Genomic DNA, 17,977 nt, shown 5'->3' with positions numbered 1-17,977 from the left:
ATTAATGTTAACTCCGCCCACTGACTCCGCCCAAATATCTCAGACACCGCCTATTTCAGAACACCGGAAGTGGAGTGAAGATGGAGGGTGTCGGTTTATCTGCTAACAACAAACAGAAACAAAACCAAATGTTGCCGAATAAAATGCGAGGCGAGTTCACCAGAAACCAGAGGAAAGACTCAGAGGTAAGAGTCAGACGAAGCTGGTTAAATCCGTTCGGCTGTAACGTTATATTTGCAGTTTTGTAGTCTGTTTTGACAGCCAGTGTTAGCCTAAACATCAGCAACACCAGAAATCAGATCAATAAAGCGATTAATCGAGCAACGCGGATTAAATAAGCAACAAATATGAAAACAGCATCGTTACTCAAAGATATGGATTTAATTATCCATGACTATTTAGTGATTAAAACTCGAATCCCAAGCAACAGTTACTAGTGAATGTTGATTAAACGCATTGAATGATTGATTCATTAATGATTCAGTGTGAACTTCATCTCTTCTCTTGTTGATCGTGATCGGTTATTTAACACTAGGACTAATAAACATTAATATCTGTCTGTCTGCCCTTGTGAGAAAGTGCAAGTACTTTAAAAAAGTATCTTTTACAGAAATAATGTGCTCTAAAAGAATATCCTGAATGTAACGTTTTCGGACTCTTAATGAGATGCATGAAAACATTTGTTATTGTTTAAACCTGTATGACTTACTTTCTTTTGTTGGGGAAAAAATGATAATCTGGTCACCTTTTGGTCCCTTTGACTTGCGTAGTACATCATTTTTCATTTTTTGGCTAAACTATCCCTTTAAGTAGGACTTAAGTACATCTTTATATGTAATTTCATAATTTGTACTTCTGTTGTCTTTGCAATACTGTTAAAGCGTACTTCTGCATATACTGAAAAGCATTTATACTTCACTGTCATTTTTTTTGTAGTCCTGTTTTTCTTGTATTTCAGTTTATTATAAATGACACCTTTGTAAGAATGTTTAAAATATATGAACTTTAAATGTAACATTTAATAGCACACCGCAGTTATAACAATAATAATCGATTACTTCACATGCGCTTTAATATGCTAGTGAACACACCAAAATAAGTACACTACAAATGGTGATTTAATACAGTTATTCAATGATAAAGACAAATGTGTTTGTGTCTCAGGGTTTATCAGAAGCTCCTGATCTGGAGTTTGAATATTCAGATGCTGATAATTGGGCTGTTGAGCTATCAGGTGAGAGAGCGATTTGCTTCCTGTACTGCTGTTTCCTTCTGAAATAATATCACAAAGCTTTCAACCTCCATTAGCAAACTGCAAGCAATAGTGTTTTGTCGTCCTCTGTTAAATGCTGTTTGTAGAGTTGTACAGTTACACAGAGGGACCAGAGTTTCTGCTCAACAGAAAGTGCTTCGAAGAAGATTTCCACACTCATAGTAAGTGCGGAGCTCTTTGTTTTTCACTCGACTGTTTCATAGTTACACAGTTATGAAAATGGTGTTTTTCGTGCATCTAAGATGATGTCACAAAAGATCACGTTCATGTGCTCCTGCAGTGCCCGATCAGAAATGGACCGAACTGGATTTGGTTCAGCACAGAGCTCATGCCATGCGTCTGCTGGACGGACTGGACGTGATCGGCCGAGAGCGCCGCCTAAAAGTCGCCAGAGCCATCCTGTACATGGCTCAAGGTAAACCGCAGTCTAGAATCTTCATTCATGTGTTAATGTACATGAAAACACAGTGTTAAGTGTCTATTTTCAGGCACGTTCGGCGAGTGTTCTTCAGAGATGGAGGTGCAGCACTGGATGAGGTATAACGTCTTCCTGCTGCTGGATGTGGGAGCGTTCACTGCACTGGTGGAGCTGCTCAACATGGAGATCGAGTGAGATGAACTGCACGCACAGATACTCGTATTGCACATCTGTAAGCTTAAATAACTCGACTCTGTGTTAAATGTCTCTCAGTAACAGTGCTGCATGCAGCAGTGCGGTCAGGAAACCTGCCATTTCACTGGCTGACAGCACTGACCTCAGGTACAGCACCGCACTTTACACGCACACACTAACTAGTTGTTCACTGATCATTTCCCATATGTGACCCTGGAGCACAAAAGCAGTCTTAAGTCGCTGGGGTATATTTGTAGCAATAGCCAAAAAAACACTGTATGGGTCAAAATTATTTTTCTTTTATGCCAAAAATCATTAGGATATTAAGTAAAGATCATGTTCCATGAAGATATTTTGTAAATTTCCTACCGTAAATATATCAAAACCTAATTTTTGATTAGTAATCTGCATTGCTTAGAATTAATTTGAACAACTTTAAAGGAGATTTTCTCAGTATTTTGATTTTTTTACACCCTCAGATTCCAGATTTTCAAATAGTTTTATCTCTGCCAAATATTGTCTGATCCTAACAACGCTTATTTATTCAGCTTTCAGATGATGTATAAATCTTAATTTTGAAAACTTTACACTTAAGACTTGTTTTGTGGTCCAGGGTCACATATATGAACAGGCGTTTTAAATTTAGCTGATAAATGCATATAGAAAAAGTGACTTAAAAAGTGATCTAAAAAGAAAATTAATATATTATGTTATTGTTAAGTTTGTCTAATTATTTATTTTGATTTAAAAACTAATTTATTATTTTATTGTTACGTTTAACTACATTATTTGTCAGTTTAATTTATTATTTATTTTGTTAAATTTAACTGCATTTTTAAACAAGAATTACATTTTAAATCTATTTTTTATTGTTAATAGACTTTATTAGAATCTTTTTTATTATTGTACTGTTCAATTTAACTTTATTATTTGTTCATTTGAAAAGTGATTTATTAACGTATATCATTAAAACTTTTACATGTCATTTTGTTATATTGTTACATTTAACCACCTTATTTGACAACTTGAAAAATGATTACTCTTTTTTGATTTAATAATTTGTATCATTAATATGTTTTAAATGTCATTTTTTTTTAAAATTTTATATTTTTTTTATTGTTAATTTTAATTAACTATTTTTGTCATTTATTTATTTAAGTGCTTTATTGCTTTATTGTTACAGTTAACTAAATTTTTAAACAAATTAAATATTTTAAATGTCTATTTATATGACAGTTTGAATTTTTTTTTTTTTTTACTTTTTAAACAAGAATTAAAATTTTCAAATTTACTAAGTATATTATTATTTTAAAATGATTTAGTGTATTACCCACTGCTACATTTACTGTAACTGCGTTTTTAAACAAATTAAATACTTATTTGTCATTTGCATGTTTATTTTTTACATTTTTAAACTGATCATTGGCTCATTTTATTTTTAAGAGGCACTCCCAGTTCTCCATAACCCTGTGCGTGTGTGTTTTCAGGGTGCTGCTGAACATCATGTATCTGATGGTGGAGACCATCCAGTGTGAAGAACCCACAGACAGTCCAGAGTGGAGAACCATCAGAGAAACCTTCAAGTCTGAGCTCGGTCTGCATGTGTTTCAGTTGATCTAAAATTGGATGATTTATTTGTTGAGTATGGAAGACTAGAATTGTTCCGGATGTTTCCTGGCAGGTTCTCCTCTCTATAACCATGAGCCCGTCTCCGTCATGCTGTTTGGGATGGTCACCAAGTTCTGCAGCGGCCACGCGCCCCATTTCCCCATGAAGAAAGTCCTGCTGCTGCTGTGGAAGACCATCCTGGTAAGTTAGCATCCAGTTTTGAACCGATTCACACCAGGTGATTGTTGTGTTAATGGTTTTGTCTGTATGTTTCCTGTCACAACTCAGTTCACTCTGGGAGGGTTCGAGCAGCTGCAGTGCAGTAAAGTCAGTAAACGGGCAGCACTGGGTCTCCCTCCGCTGCCCGAGGACAGCCTCTGTGTGGTGCGGAGCATGAGAGCCGCGTCCCCGCCGGCATCCGCCTCCGACCTCATCGAGCAACAACAGAGACGTGCCCGGAGAGAGCACAAGGTGCCCGAACCGAAACTTTGACAAACATAAAATGATAAAGAGAAGAATATAAACTTTTTAAATCGTTTCTTCAGGCTCTGATAAAGCAAGACAATTTGGATGCATTTAACGAGAAGGACCCATATAAAGCCGATGACACCCGTGAGGATGAAGAGGAAAATGACGATAATGACAACTCTATGGAGGCGGAGCCTTTCCCAATGGAGCGTGATGAGGTCATGCCGCCACCCATACCGCATCCCCCCACTGAGAGGGTCTGCTTCCCCAAGGGTCTACCGTGGGCTCCGAAAGTCAGGTAGGAACTTGACTTCATCTTCTCATTTGATGGTTTTCTTAAATATAAGTTTTTAATTCATTTCCTTTTTAACAGGGAAAAGGATATTGAGCACTTCCTGGAGTCCAGCAGGAGTAAATTCATCGGCTACACGCTGGGAAAGTGAGTGTGATTTATGAAGCTTGTCTGTTTATTTCCTGTGAGCCGCAGTGATGCATGTTTGCGTTTGTGTTGCAGTGACACGGATACTGTAGTGGGTTTGCCCAGACCCATACATGAAAGCATCAAAACTCTCAAACAGGTAATTAACACATCAGCCACGACTGATTAACATAACCCCACCCCGCTCATGCATATTTAATATCTGATCTTTCAGATCTCTTCCCGCATCCTTCATCATGAAATGAATAGCTTTATATTAATTCAGATTGGATTATGCTAGACCAGTTATAAGTTTGACTGATAAAACATTTGTCTGTTTATTATTTTATGGTTACATTAACTATATTTTCCAACAAGAATTACAATAATTTTAAATATTTCATTATGTTTGCATTTTGTGATTTATTTACATTTCTATTTAATTAATTAATTGAACATACATTCCTTCATTTTAAGAAGCATTTTAATCCTCCATAATAATAATAATAATAATAATAATAATAATAGTTGTTGTTGTTGTTGTTGTTATTATTATTATTACCAGCAAAATGATTAAATGAAAAATATTTTTAAAAATAAATTTATAATAAAATACTCATAACCACTTATTTATTTACTCAAGTTTTTACTAACATTTATTTTTATTGCTTATTAACCAATGTAAAAATTTACATTTAGTAAAAATGGTAAGACTAATGATTAATATAAGCTATTTATCATTATTAATAATGATACAATAATATAATAATTATCAAATATACACAAATATATGGATATAGGTTTTAATAATTTAGTTGAGTCAAAGCACAAAAAAATAGCATTGGTCATAAATTAATGTTATGTTTTTGTTAGTTAAAACTGATTAATGAGTTATAATGCTTAGTAAACAAATCGTTTTGATTATTATTGATCATTATTGTAACTATTTTATTTAATATTAGTGTCTTTTATACTTCTGTCATATTTCTGTTGGCACTTTTATAAAAACAGTAAACCATTTTAACAATGAATGTTATTATAGAGTTTTGTGGCTAATTGCTGTAATGAAATGCATTAGCGCCTGACGTAACATTTAGTTTGTGTGTTCATTTCAGCACAAGTATGTGTCCATCGCTGAGGTCCAGATCGCTAAAGAAGAGGAGTATCAGAAGACCCCTCTCTCCGGCGTGAGTCACTGTACACTGACAGAGCTACAATATGACGTCTGATGATGAGCTTAAAACACACACTGTCTGTGTTTGTGTGTTTAGGGTGAGGAAGAGCTGGAGTTGTGTGCCATAGAGCTCTTATACCAGGGTATTTTACCCAGTTTACCACAGTATATGGTGAGAAACTGTCACTTACACACCAGTCCCACTGCATTTGAGCCGTTCTTATACTGACAGGCTGTGTGTGTGTGTGTGTGTGTGTGTGTGTGTGTATTCAGATTGCTCTGCTGAAGATCCTGTTGGCTGCTGCTCCCACATCCAAAGCCAAGACCGACTCCATCAACATCCTGGCGGACGTGCTGCCCGAGGAAATGCCGTAAGACAGTCTAAAAGCATAGCTGCAGATGTAGTTGTCCTTTCCGTGAATCAGCTGAACGATTCTCGACTGGAACTCGCCAACTAATGATCTGAATGAGTCAGAAAACTGACTCACTGAATCAAAGTGATTATCTTAACCTGAGTCTGAGTCTGTGTCTAAAGCTGAAATGGTGAGTCATATCAAAACACAAGCTCACCTCACCATCACGCAGCTGAGTTGCCGTGGCAACAGTGAGCTCATGTCTTCAGATGCTGTAAAAATATCCCCTGGGCTATCAGTATTCCTCTCATTCTCTCTGTAATGCTTGATTGTCATTTGGTCAAATATGTGTGTCTCAGGGCTATTTTAGTGTCATTGCGATACTGTTTTTTGTTAATATTTAAAATTTGTTATTTTATATGTTCCGTTTTTATTTTAATTTGTTTTAGTAACTTTGTTGTGGTTTTGTCATGTTAAGTTTTTTAAATGTCTATATAGTTTTTATTTCGGTTTTACTTATTTTAGTACATAAAGTATTTCATGAAAATGAGAAATGTTGCATTGGCAGCTAGCTGAAATTAAATGTTTTTTTTTTATATATATTTTATTTGACTAAGTTTTATGAAAATGTTTTAGTTAACTAATAACCCTGTTTAAAGTCGATGTATTTTTTTTTTTTTCTAAAATTTTTACCACTTTTTTTTATAAATGTCTTTATTAAAGGTGCAGTCACATTTACCGTTGCTCTTCAAAATTTCATGAGCAAATTTCTGTCATGTCAGTAGAATCCGTGTGATTTAGGGTTTAATGTTAGAGTAGAAACTAAAATGTCAACAAATTGTTTAAATTGAACTTTTACCACTTTTAATAGACCTTCATAGTATAAGATGTGGGCACATTTGCCGTTGCTCAGCAAAATTTCACAGTTGAAATCCAGTTATTACAATAGGATTTTAATTTTAATTGCCCACAAAATTTTGCCGCAATTTTGCTAATGTGACCATACCTCAAGTGTGCATGGTTTGACAGTCTGTCTGTTACCTCTCTCTAGCACTACGGTTCTTCAGAGTATGAAGTTGGGCGTAGATGTGAATCGTCATAAAGAAATCATTGTCAAAGCCATTTCAGCCATACTGCTGCTGCTGCTGAAACATTTCAAACTCAACCACGTCTATCAGGTACACAGACAAACACCTTTGAAGATGTTTGTCCAGATAATTGTCTTTTTCCTAATTGTAACCCTACATTTTACACTTGCACAAACTGGTTGGGCTTCACAAATATAGTAAGAGTTTAAACCTTTATTTTGTGAGTACACTTACACAAGCTTTCTGCTGTAGTTTGAGTACATGGCGCAGCATCTGGTGTTTGCCAACTGCATCCCGCTGATCCTGAAGTTCTTCAACCAGAACATCATGTCCTACATCACTGCTAAAAACAGGTGAGCCTTCACGTCAGCCTCTGTTCATTTCAGACTCTCAAAACATCTCCAGTATGAAGATTGCACTTCCTTTAACCACTGTTAACTGTTCATGTGATGTGTTATGAGTAATGACATCTGTCATATCTCTTCGGCAGTATCTCAGCTCTTGATTTCCCACACTGCGTCGTTCATGAGCTTCCAGAGCTTACCGCTGAGAGTCTGGTGAGGGAAAAAAAATAAAAAATACACACCTGAATGTGTCTAATGCTCATGTGAGGGAGTCTTTGAGCTCTTTGATGTGTTTTGATCACAGGAAGCTGGTGATAACAATCAGTTCTGCTGGAGGAACTTGTTCTCCTGTATTAATCTGTTGCGTATCCTCAATAAACTCACCAAATGGAAGCACTCCAGGACCATGGTGAGACGCCACACACACACACACACACACACACACACACACACAAACCAAGCAGGTTTCGCTTTAGAACAACATCTGTTATACCTGGAGAGTGTTTATTTGAAATCTTTCACTTTTCTAGATGTTGGTGGTGTTCAAATCAGCGCCGATCCTGAAGAGGGCGCTGAAGGTCAAGCAGGCCATGATGCAACTCTATGTGCTCAAACTGCTTAAAGTCCAGACAAAGTATCTAGGAAGGCAATGGAGGAAGAGCAACATGAAAACCATGTCGGCGATATACCAGAAAGTGCGCCATCGCCTCAACGATGACTGGGCGTACGGAAACGGTGAGTAGGTGAAGAATCATTTATTAAACCTGAAACGTTTTGTAGTGTCAGAACTAAACGAGTCCTGTCTCTGTCAGCAGACCTGGACGCTCGCCCGTGGGATTTCCAGGCGGAAGAGTGCGCCCTACGTGCCAGCATCGAACGGTTCAACAGCCGACGCTACGATAAGAACCAGACCAACCCCGAATTCCTCCCGGTGGACAACTGTCTGCAAAGCGTGCTGGGACAGCGGATCGACCTTCCCGAAGACTTCCAAATGAACTATGACCTTTGGCTGGAGCGGGAGGTCTTTTCCAAACCCATTTCCTGGGAAGAACTCCTGCAGTGAATGAATGGTGTTACAGCACCTCTTCATTACAGCGGTTGTGAAGATAACCTTTACCAGAGTAAAACTCTGTCGACGACACTACGCTTACTAGAGTCCAGCAACAGGGACCATGTCTTTGTGTAATATAATGGCGCATCTGTAGTAAACCTGCAATTTTTTTACTCTTAGAAAGGGAACTTTGTTAGTCGGAAGTGCTAAGAGGTCATTTTTATGTTTATTTTATTGTTCTTGCTGCTTTTGAATAATTACCTGTAACAGAATATTAAACCTGATGTTATTGTGAAAGACTGTAATTATCCTGGAGTGCTTTGATGCATTTTTCATTGTATGATTTTATATATATGCATTACAACCATCTTTGACTCTTTTTGTTTAGGCCATTCATTTTTAAAGGTAAAATCTGAGAGTTTCATGTCAAATGTCAAGGTTTGTGTTGTGATTATTTTGGTGTTTGTGTTTTTTTTTCATTTGGTGAGACTCGTTTTTTTAATTTTGATGATAGTTTTTCAAAAGAAAGTCTGAATAAGTGCTGGTGCGATTTCATACTGAAAACCGTACTGTTTCATTTTTTTATTTTACTGTAGATTATTCAAACCAGTTTATTTTATAAACAGCACACAACCCCCTCACATTTCTCCCACTCCAATCCAATCAATAAAAAAAAAAAACACCACTACATAAAAAGCGAGTGGAAGGATTTTTGCTTGGTCACAATACTTTTTTTTTTTTAGTTTGTTTAAATTGTACTATTAACGCCATAATAACATTTAGGTGTAGATGTAGGTTAAAGTTACTATTGCTCACAACATTAAAATGTTTGTGGTATCTTCTCTCCTGTTCCAGCACTCCACAAAACACTCAAGAATAACATCTGGTAAGTCAATAAAACTTCAGGAGGAGGCCAGGCCAAAATAACTAGGATAAAAACTTTGAGGGGAGTACTTGAAAAAAAAATTCAAAATGAACACCAAAAGTCTTGCCCTGCTTCCTCTCTTAACAAACGTGGGAGAAAACTTGGACGTATAAAATGGCAATGTTCCAAAAACAGTAATCATTGCTGTTCAGTGTGACAAAAATTACACTATATTGATGTGCACATGCCAAGTAGCCACAGCTGTATCCCTTCTAGCCTTAACTGTGACTTAAGACAAAAAAAAAAAAAAATGTGTTACTGTCTGTGGTGAGTGAAGTTAATAATAAAAATACAAAAAAAAAAAAAATCAAGCTGTCATTTTATGTACTCTTGGGGGTCCCCTGGTGGTTACAAAAGGGTCCTAAGCAGCTGCTTAGTTTATATCTTGGGCCTGCTCTGCATAAACACCCTTGCACCTCTGGCTTCAGTGATTATAACAGGAGATTTTGAGAGGGCTTAACCAGTCAATGATAATGTTCTTTGCTTTCTTTCTGTAAAATAAAAGTGTTATAATTAGTAACTCACAATGTTTTTATTAAATTGACATTAAATGCAAAGTCAGTGGTGTTAAAAATATTTCTTAAATAAAAATGTATTTAATGCATAGTTAGATTACATTAACATTAGGCTACTTTGCCCATTGGCTGTTATTGATCAACTAACATGATCCATAAAGGTGCAAAATGCATTTACTTACACATATTTGAAAATCAAGATATTTCATGATATAGTGTGGGAACATTTCAAATAAAAACGCAAAAAATTAAAACATAAATCTACTGCTGTGTGTCACATGACAAGCCTGTATATAAATGCATATCCTTGACTGTGTATTCCCTAGTTGCTGAAGCTTTGTTTTCAGTCATAATTATTTGCATGTATTAAGTTTTGTATTTGGGTATGGGGAGAGTGGGGTGATTTGAACTTGTGGGGAAGTTGAGCCACCCCTTGTTTTTAGGCAACCTTAAACAAATTGGTGATATGACCACAAATATATGAAGAGTTATGCATTCACGTTGTGATGGAGAGAGGCCCATGGGATAATTGGTAACTACATTTAAGTTAAAAAAGCATTTTGGTGTTCAAAGTGATTTTTGTATGTTCAAGGACTCATGCTTCTAGTATCTGAAGTTTTATGTTTATTTTTTCTAATGATTATTGTGTCTAGTTTTTGTGTTTTAGGAGGTTTTTATATGACGCTATAATGTTTGTGTGATTTTGGATGTTATATTATGGATGATATAAGTTTGTTAAAATGGTAGATGTGGGGTAATTTGAGCCAAATGTCCTGGGGTAAGTTGAGCCAGTGGCTCACCCCTTTTTACGATTGAAAAGTATTTTACTGCAATTCTACATATATACAAGAGTTGGTTCAACTTCCCCACAGGCTCAAATCACCCCGCTCTCCCCTCATTTTATATCACTAGCATGAAACAAGAAGCCGGGCTTATGGACCTCTTCACTTCCAGGTCAAGAAGCTGTCAATCATATACTCAGTAGCCAATGAGAACACACCACTGCTAGCCCCACCCCCACGAGAGATTTGTGCCAAAGACATTTTATTCAGTTTCAATTCATATTTTCATAAGTTTCTTGAAAATGTACAATTATTTTTAATATTAAATAAATGATATATGATGCACACAAAGAGCCTGTAAGCAATAAAAAAAAAATACAACAGTCACTCTTTTTGCTTAAGAAACTTAAACTTCATGATTGTTTAAACATGTAAAACTGGCTTAGAAGCCCAAACACTGGGTGAGTGAGGTCACTATATTTAACCAGGCAAATTAATTAAGAACAAGTTCTTATTTTCAATAACAGCCTGGCAACTATAGTGATAACTACATTTCCGGGAGGCGAAATTAACAAAACATCTATAAAATACATTAAACAAAATGAACAAAGGATTGAACAAAAAATCAAACTGCTATGTCTTTATTCCCACTGCTGTTTTTCTTTTTCGTGCTGAGAAAATGAACTAAGGGTGCGTTCACACTTGTCATGTTTGGTTCGATTAAAACGAACCCTGGTGTGATTGCTCTGTTAGTGCGGTTCTTTTGAGTAAGTGTGAACTCTGCCATACGAACCCTGGTGCGCATCAAACAAGGGGACCGAGACCGCTTAAAAGATGGGTCTCGGTCTGCTTCCAAACAAACTCTGGTGCAGTTCGAAATGATATATGAATGCAACACTGACAAAATACTTCTAAACGAACCAAAAACAGTAAGTAATGACAAGATGCGACATGATTTGACGACACAGTGTAACCAAAAAAAAAAAATGAGCAGAGGGCAAACGTGGAGAAGCAATGATGAGTTATGAGTTCCTTGTGAGTTTGCAGGTGGTAAAAATTAAATTATATGTACATGCAAGAATGAGTGCACTCAAGCCTCGTTCACACTACAAGTGACACACAACAGAAAAGCAACACAATCCCATTAATTCCAATGGAATGCCGGCGACACGAGCGACAGCGGCCGTTGGCTCCCGGATGGGGCGTGTCCAGCGACGCGACAAAGTTCAGAATCCTTCAACTTTATGCAAATGAAGAGCGACTTTAGGGAGTGACAGCCAATAGGAAAGAAGATGGTAGAGCTCATGTGATCGTTCTCGTCTCAGCCGTAGATAAACATACGCAATGGAAGAAAGTAGGCTCTGTTTCTCATTCATTTTGTTTGTATGTCACTTGGTTAGGGTAGATTTACATCTACAGAAGAGACTGGGTCATGTTTGGTGAGAACACGTTGTTGCATTTAAATGTGCTGGATCTGAAGCTGATTTCAGACATGTGTTTTTTGTATGACTGAGTAAAGCAGACGAGTGAGTGAAACTCTTCCCGCATTGAATGCAGTGATACGGCTGCTCTCCAGTGTGGATCCTCTCATGTTTTTTCACATAATCTGACCATCTGAATCTCTTGTCACAGTATGAACACTTGTAAGGTTTGTCTCCGGTGTGGGTCCTCTCATGTAATTTCAGATATTCTGACCATTTGAATCTCTTGTCACATTTCGAACACTTGTAAGGTTTTTCCTCACTGTGCATTCTCTGGTGCAGTTTCAGTTCAGCATCTCTAACAAAAGTCTTCCCACAATCAAAGCACATATGATTCTTCACACTATTGTGTCTTTTCTGATGTATTTTTAAAGTACCCGACTGACTAAAACTCTTTCCACACAGAGAACACATGTAAGGCTTCTCCTGTCTATGTATTTTCTGGTGCATCATTAGGGAATCTGCTCTGCAAAAGTTTTTACCGCACTGATCACAGGTAAAAGGTCTTTCTCCAGAATGACACCGCAGGTGTATTTTTAAAGTACACGCCTTTCTGAAACTCCTCCCACACTGATCACACGCAAACGGCTTCTCTCCGGAGTGGATTTTCATGTGTACATTAAGAGATCCTTTTTGTCTGAAACTCATCCCACATTGATCACATGTGTGCGGCTTTTCTCCACGGTATGAATCTCTCATGTGAAGTTTAAGACACTGTATGTATCTGAAACTCTTCCCACACTGATCACACGTGTACGGCTTCTCTCCACTATGAACTCTCATGTGAAGTTTAAGACACTGTATGTGTCTGAAACTCATCCCGCACTGATCACACGAGTACGGCTTCTCTCCAGTGTGGATTCTCATGTGAACCTGAAGGTCTCCTTTTGACAAAAAACTCTTCCCGCACTGATCACACGTGTGCAGATTCTCTCCCGTGTGGACTCTCGTGTGTCTCGTCAGGCTTCCTTTTACTGCGAAACGCTTCCCACACTGAGGGCAGGTGAAAGACTTTTTAGCTCTTCTTTTCAATAACTTACTTTCAGTCTGTGAGTGACTCAAAGATTCTTTACTAGTTTTGATAAGATGATGCTTCTCCTCTGCCTCACTCAGTTCTTCACTTTCCTCACTGTCTTCCATCAGGTCTAAAATGAAAGTAAGAAAGGGGAATGTAGAAAATTAGCTCAAAGGGGAAATAATAATGAATCATAACTTGTAATTATAATATTTGGATCAGTTAATGGAATTGAAGTGATGTAGCAGAAATAATACTTTGATTTATTTAACCTGTATATCCAGTGAACACTCATGTTTCTCAGAAAGGATATTTTTTCATGGCCACAGAAAAACAATCCTCTCTCAGTCTGTACAGTGCGTACGTAGAGCATGTAGCAAGATCAGGAATCGTTTAACCCCTTAACTGTCACCCCCCATTTTTTAAAATAGGCATTAAAGTGCACTATCCAAACTTAAATTGTTGTATTTTATGAACACTTTGGAATATAGACCTAAGGTTGGTCTCGTTTTAAAGAAGAAAATTAGCAGATTTTGCCAAAAGTGGAATTTTTTTCAAAAAATTAAAGTATCAAAGAGTTATAGAAGTTTAAATCTACTGTAAATAAAATGCGCTATATTAATTTTATTTTATTTTATCTATTATAAATATTTTACATAACAGGTTTTACTCTAAAATTAAAGCCTTGTGTCTAAATAAGTTATGTTCCAAATTTGAAGTTGATATGAAAAAAATTGAGGTTCCTGTGAGATTTTATTTAGGGTGTCATACCACGAACAGCCACTGGGAGCCATCAAAACAACTTTGAATTTTGTTTAATGAATTTTTCTCTAGATTTCTCTGTCAATTTTTACTTCAATACTCAAAATAACCACCAAATATGGAATCCTGAGACTCAGACCTTTCCAATGATATGTTTGTTGCAAAGATTATAAAAAGTTTTGATTCTAAAAGACCGTAATGCATTTTGTAATATGACACTGGACACTGCCCACTAAGGGGGAGGAGACCGCCATAAGATTTTAAAGTACCATTTCCATGGTAAAGCAATGTCAGATTTCAAAATGGTTTTCACAGGATGAATCTTGGACTTATAAGCTTTCAAATGATATATAATTTATGATGATTACTAAAAGATTTTATAGAGAAAAAGGACAACAAAAAAAAGAGCGCCAAGCGTCCCACAGGTGGGACGGTGACAGTGACATAAACAATACCAGAAAACTCAACCAGAACCAGAGAACTCAAATGTATTGTTTACAAAGTTTTATTTAGGAAATCACAAATACACATGGGTACATGGGAAGTGAAAGTGGATGAACAGAACCGGACAAAAACAGGGGAAAATAAATCAAGTTAACCGTTTGAATGAATGTACCATCAGTTTCTAATTCACCTTATTAATCAAGAGGTCCACAGCTTACACTAACCTGGTTAGTTAACTGTACAATACTTGCAGTGCCTTTGCAGTGAAGGCAGGCTTGTGGAGTCTCTGAGGAAGGTCTCGATAGTTCCATTCAATGGCTGAAATTGCAATTTCTAGAAGCAATGTTATTAAGCAAATGGCACCTTAAACACTTGCGGTCTTACTATGAGTCCACACTTTTGTGTGATGTGATCGAATCTGCAAATTTTCAATTATTATGTTTTTATATCCATATAGAAATCATGCCTTTAATGCATTATGCATTAATCTTTGTGATTCTTTAATTATTACTTGAATATATCCAACTTATTATCCATGCATTCTATGATTTTTTTAGTATTAATCTGTGTGTTTAACCTTTGATCTGAGGGCCCCTTGAATGCATGGTAGGCGTCTGGGTTCCTGTCGTCTCCTATGTCTAAAAAAGGAGCTGTTACTTTTCTCTGCGTGCGAAGAGAGAGAGAAACTTGTGAGGTGAGTCATAACTCTCAGGGTTGGCTTGACCAATGAGAAAGGTGGAATTTCCAAGCGGGAAAGTGGTTAGAATGGTTTTGGCAGTCTTGAGTCCATTTATACTCTGATTAATATAACAAACACACACTGCATTCTACGAGGAGGTGATGTTCACCAAAGTGTGAGTCCGTAAATGAGCATTCATTCGATAGCAGACACAATATACGTAGGGTAACACTGACTAGTAGTACTATCATAAAACAGTATACAATACAACAAACAATATACACAACAATACTAATGCACACAATGTCCTGGAGAGATGCATGTTCATTCACAGACAGGTTTTTCTATAAATGAAATGGAGAGAAGACCTTTTCGTCATGGCCTTTATGTGTCTTTCATATGGCCTGATTAAAAGTGAATTCCTTTCCTTTGGTTGTAAATCTTTCCTGCCTGGGAGTTAGCTGTAGGTCGGGGTCGTGTAATGGAAAAATTATTTACTGTTTAATTATGATCTGATTGATTATCTGATATGAATGATGTGATCAGATTGATGAATCCTCCATACTGTATTAACCTTTTACATATAGGTTTATGAAATCAGTAGTGTTAGGTAATGGGCCTTGTGTAAGCTATGATATTGAGCAGATGTGTGCATACGTGACCACTAGTGTAAGCTTTTACAAGAAGTGAGGGTATGTGGAGTGGGGGTAAAGTTTACTGTTTATTACGGTTTACTGTAACTGTTTACTGTAACTACTTAGTTAATTTTTGCCATTTAGTTTTTTTTTTTATTCTATTTAAAAAAAAAAAAAAAAAAAAAAAAAAAAACTCCAGTACACTTCTGTATAAGGCTGGGCGATATGAGCAAAAATTCATATCTCTGTATTTTTTGGCCTATATATCTCGGTATTTTGTATTTGGATTAAACAAATAAAGTGTATGTAAGCATGTAGGCATATATTATGTGCAAAAAAGGGTTAAAATCACATTTCATTCTAACAGTGTAACATTGCAATCTAAAAACAAAAATAATCCTTTTAAAGTAGAAGTTACTAAACTAAAATTAAAATAATAAAAAGCACAGACTAATTGAGTAAAAAGGCTTTTTTGATTACGCCATTACACGGTTAGTGCTATCATACAAATACAGTTACTTGTAGGTTTAAAATTCGACATGTCACATTTATTGTGCAACAAGCAAAATGTATATTTTAGTCAGAGACAGTTATAGGCGCGAGCCGCCTTAAACTGAAACTATAAACTATAGGCTACTAGGAGAGAAATAAAACGCAGAAATTATTTACATGCGAAACAAAACAAGCAAAAAAAACCTTGCCTTTCTTTTTCTTTGAATGCTGCGCGTAGACAGATGCGTAGTTTAGAGTGACAAATCGTCCCAGCGTACTCTGAGGTCTAAATGCATAGCCGCTACGCAAAATGCGTACAGGTTGGCAGGTCTGCATTACATTTACGTACCTCTTGTGGTGGATTTAAAAGGTCCCGCGTGGCTCCTCACAGGCTTAATATTAATTATATCGCAGTAACTCCTCAAGTATATGCTGTTATTTTAATAATGAAACCAAAAATATGTCACAGTTGTGTAAATACCAAATACACGACGTACAATTTCCTCAGCTGACTTCAGAAGACTCTCTACAGACTGACAGCGCGCGATGACGTCATCACTGTGAGACGAAGCACTAAACCTTTTTAAAATAAACTTTGACCATCGAAAATGTATAATATATATATATATATATATATATATATATATATATATATATATATATATATATATATATATATATATATATATATATAAATATAAATTCTTGGATAAGATTGTTTTATCTTGGTTTTTAATTTTTAGACTTCCTGTACACCAGATGCTCAGCAATCATTATTAAGCATATAATACAAATACTGAGTCTAATACTGAGTTTATATGATACAGACACCACCAGAGAGAGCCATAGACACAATATAAAACCTAGTACATTTTGAATGACTGACTGACTGACTGACTGAATGAATGAATGAATACTTGCAGATGCACGATATAACCATTTTTAATATTCACAGCAACAGTTATAAAATCAGGGTGAATGAGTCAGTCAAATACAATGATATGTAATGAATTTACTGCTAATTTTCAGTTTGTTGCCCATTTAAAATGCTATACCAACAGGTTATTTCCAGTGATTTGATACTTGATCTGTTAATCTTCTCATTTATTTATTGATTTTTTTTTTAAGCACAGAATAAACACAAGCCACTTCAAGCACTGACACACTGTACCTGCTCAGATTCTGAGTCAAAGTGAAACCCGCTGTGGCTTTGCTCAATAAAACAGGTCTATTATTTGAGGATACAAGGATGATGTGCAGCCAGAATGTGTTGCAGTTAGTTTTGCATGTTGAGAACGGCAGAATAAAATAAGAAGTTCAAACTGACAACTTAAAAAAAAACACAGACTTTTTCTTCACACAAGAAATATTTCCATGCATGAGAAAACTTTCATGTGTGTACAGGAATTTTTAGCATTCTAACATGCTACAATTTCTGGTTTATCTTTATGCTATAACAACCTGTTTCTCTCTCTGTAACTACCATCTTATGGTAAGATGGATTCTCATGAATTAATAGACATCTGTTTTCTCAAGGCCATAAAAAAAAAAATATCAAACATATGTGAAAAGCTCTTTTTGAAGTGTTTTCCCTGCTCCTGTTGCTCCAATTAACCACTCCCCCTTGTTATCTTCTTAAACTGGTTTCCCCCTTGTGTTTCATGTCTGTTTATTAAAGTCCCCCAGCACGTAGATCCTCGCCTCAGCTTTCTTTCTCCTTAGGGTGTTTCACACCGCTTTTAGTCCAGAACTAAATGTACAGAACTAAAGTACTGGGACGATTTTGCGCGAATTATTTCCCAGTACCATTTAAAGGGTTGCATTCGCACCGACAGTGTGTACTAGGACGTGACGTAA

At 36.4% G+C, this 17,977-nt stretch overlaps 2 protein-coding genes across 3 annotated transcripts; one reads left to right on the top strand and one right to left on the bottom strand.

Moving 5' to 3' along the window:
- Positions 1-29: 29 nt before the first annotated feature.
- Positions 30-8,769, top strand: LOC109051803 (striatin-interacting protein 1 homolog). Of its 2 annotated transcripts, none has more exons than XM_042712323.1 (21): positions 30-185; positions 1,165-1,234; positions 1,360-1,434; positions 1,554-1,688; positions 1,762-1,882; positions 1,965-2,033; positions 3,374-3,480; positions 3,568-3,695; positions 3,783-3,965; positions 4,040-4,260; positions 4,336-4,401; positions 4,477-4,540; positions 5,496-5,567; positions 5,652-5,726; positions 5,828-5,925; positions 6,959-7,085; positions 7,248-7,348; positions 7,486-7,552; positions 7,644-7,748; positions 7,870-8,074; positions 8,155-8,769. In XM_042712323.1, exons 1-21 carry the CDS (start codon positions 81-83, stop codon positions 8,400-8,402), a joined length of 2,442 nt encoding a protein of 813 aa, XP_042568257.1. In that variant the 5' UTR covers positions 30-80; the 3' UTR covers positions 8,403-8,769. The 2 variants fall into 2 exon arrangements, with proteins under 2 accessions (XP_042568257.1, XP_042568256.1); XM_042712322.1 differs by having other exon boundaries at positions 8,152-8,769.
- Positions 8,770-10,554: 1,785 nt separating this feature from the next.
- Positions 10,555-16,664, bottom strand: LOC109046832 (zinc finger protein 239-like). Its single transcript, XM_042712341.1, has 2 exons — positions 16,470-16,664; positions 10,555-13,238 (listed from the first exon to the last, which is right to left on the bottom strand). The coding sequence occupies exon 2, from the start codon at positions 13,231-13,233 to the stop codon at positions 12,043-12,045; it is 1,191 nt and encodes a 396-aa protein (XP_042568275.1). The 5' UTR covers positions 13,234-13,238; positions 16,470-16,664; the 3' UTR covers positions 10,555-12,042.
- Between the last annotated feature and the right edge of the window lie 1,313 nt (positions 16,665-17,977).

The sequence above is a fragment of the Cyprinus carpio genome, chromosome A22 (assembly GCF_018340385.1).
Source record: "Cyprinus carpio isolate SPL01 chromosome A22, ASM1834038v1, whole genome shotgun sequence".
Taxonomy (NCBI): domain Eukaryota; kingdom Metazoa; phylum Chordata; class Actinopteri; order Cypriniformes; family Cyprinidae; genus Cyprinus; species Cyprinus carpio.
Note: the sequence above shows the minus strand (reverse complement) of the source record. Positions and strands in the feature narration are given on the sequence as shown.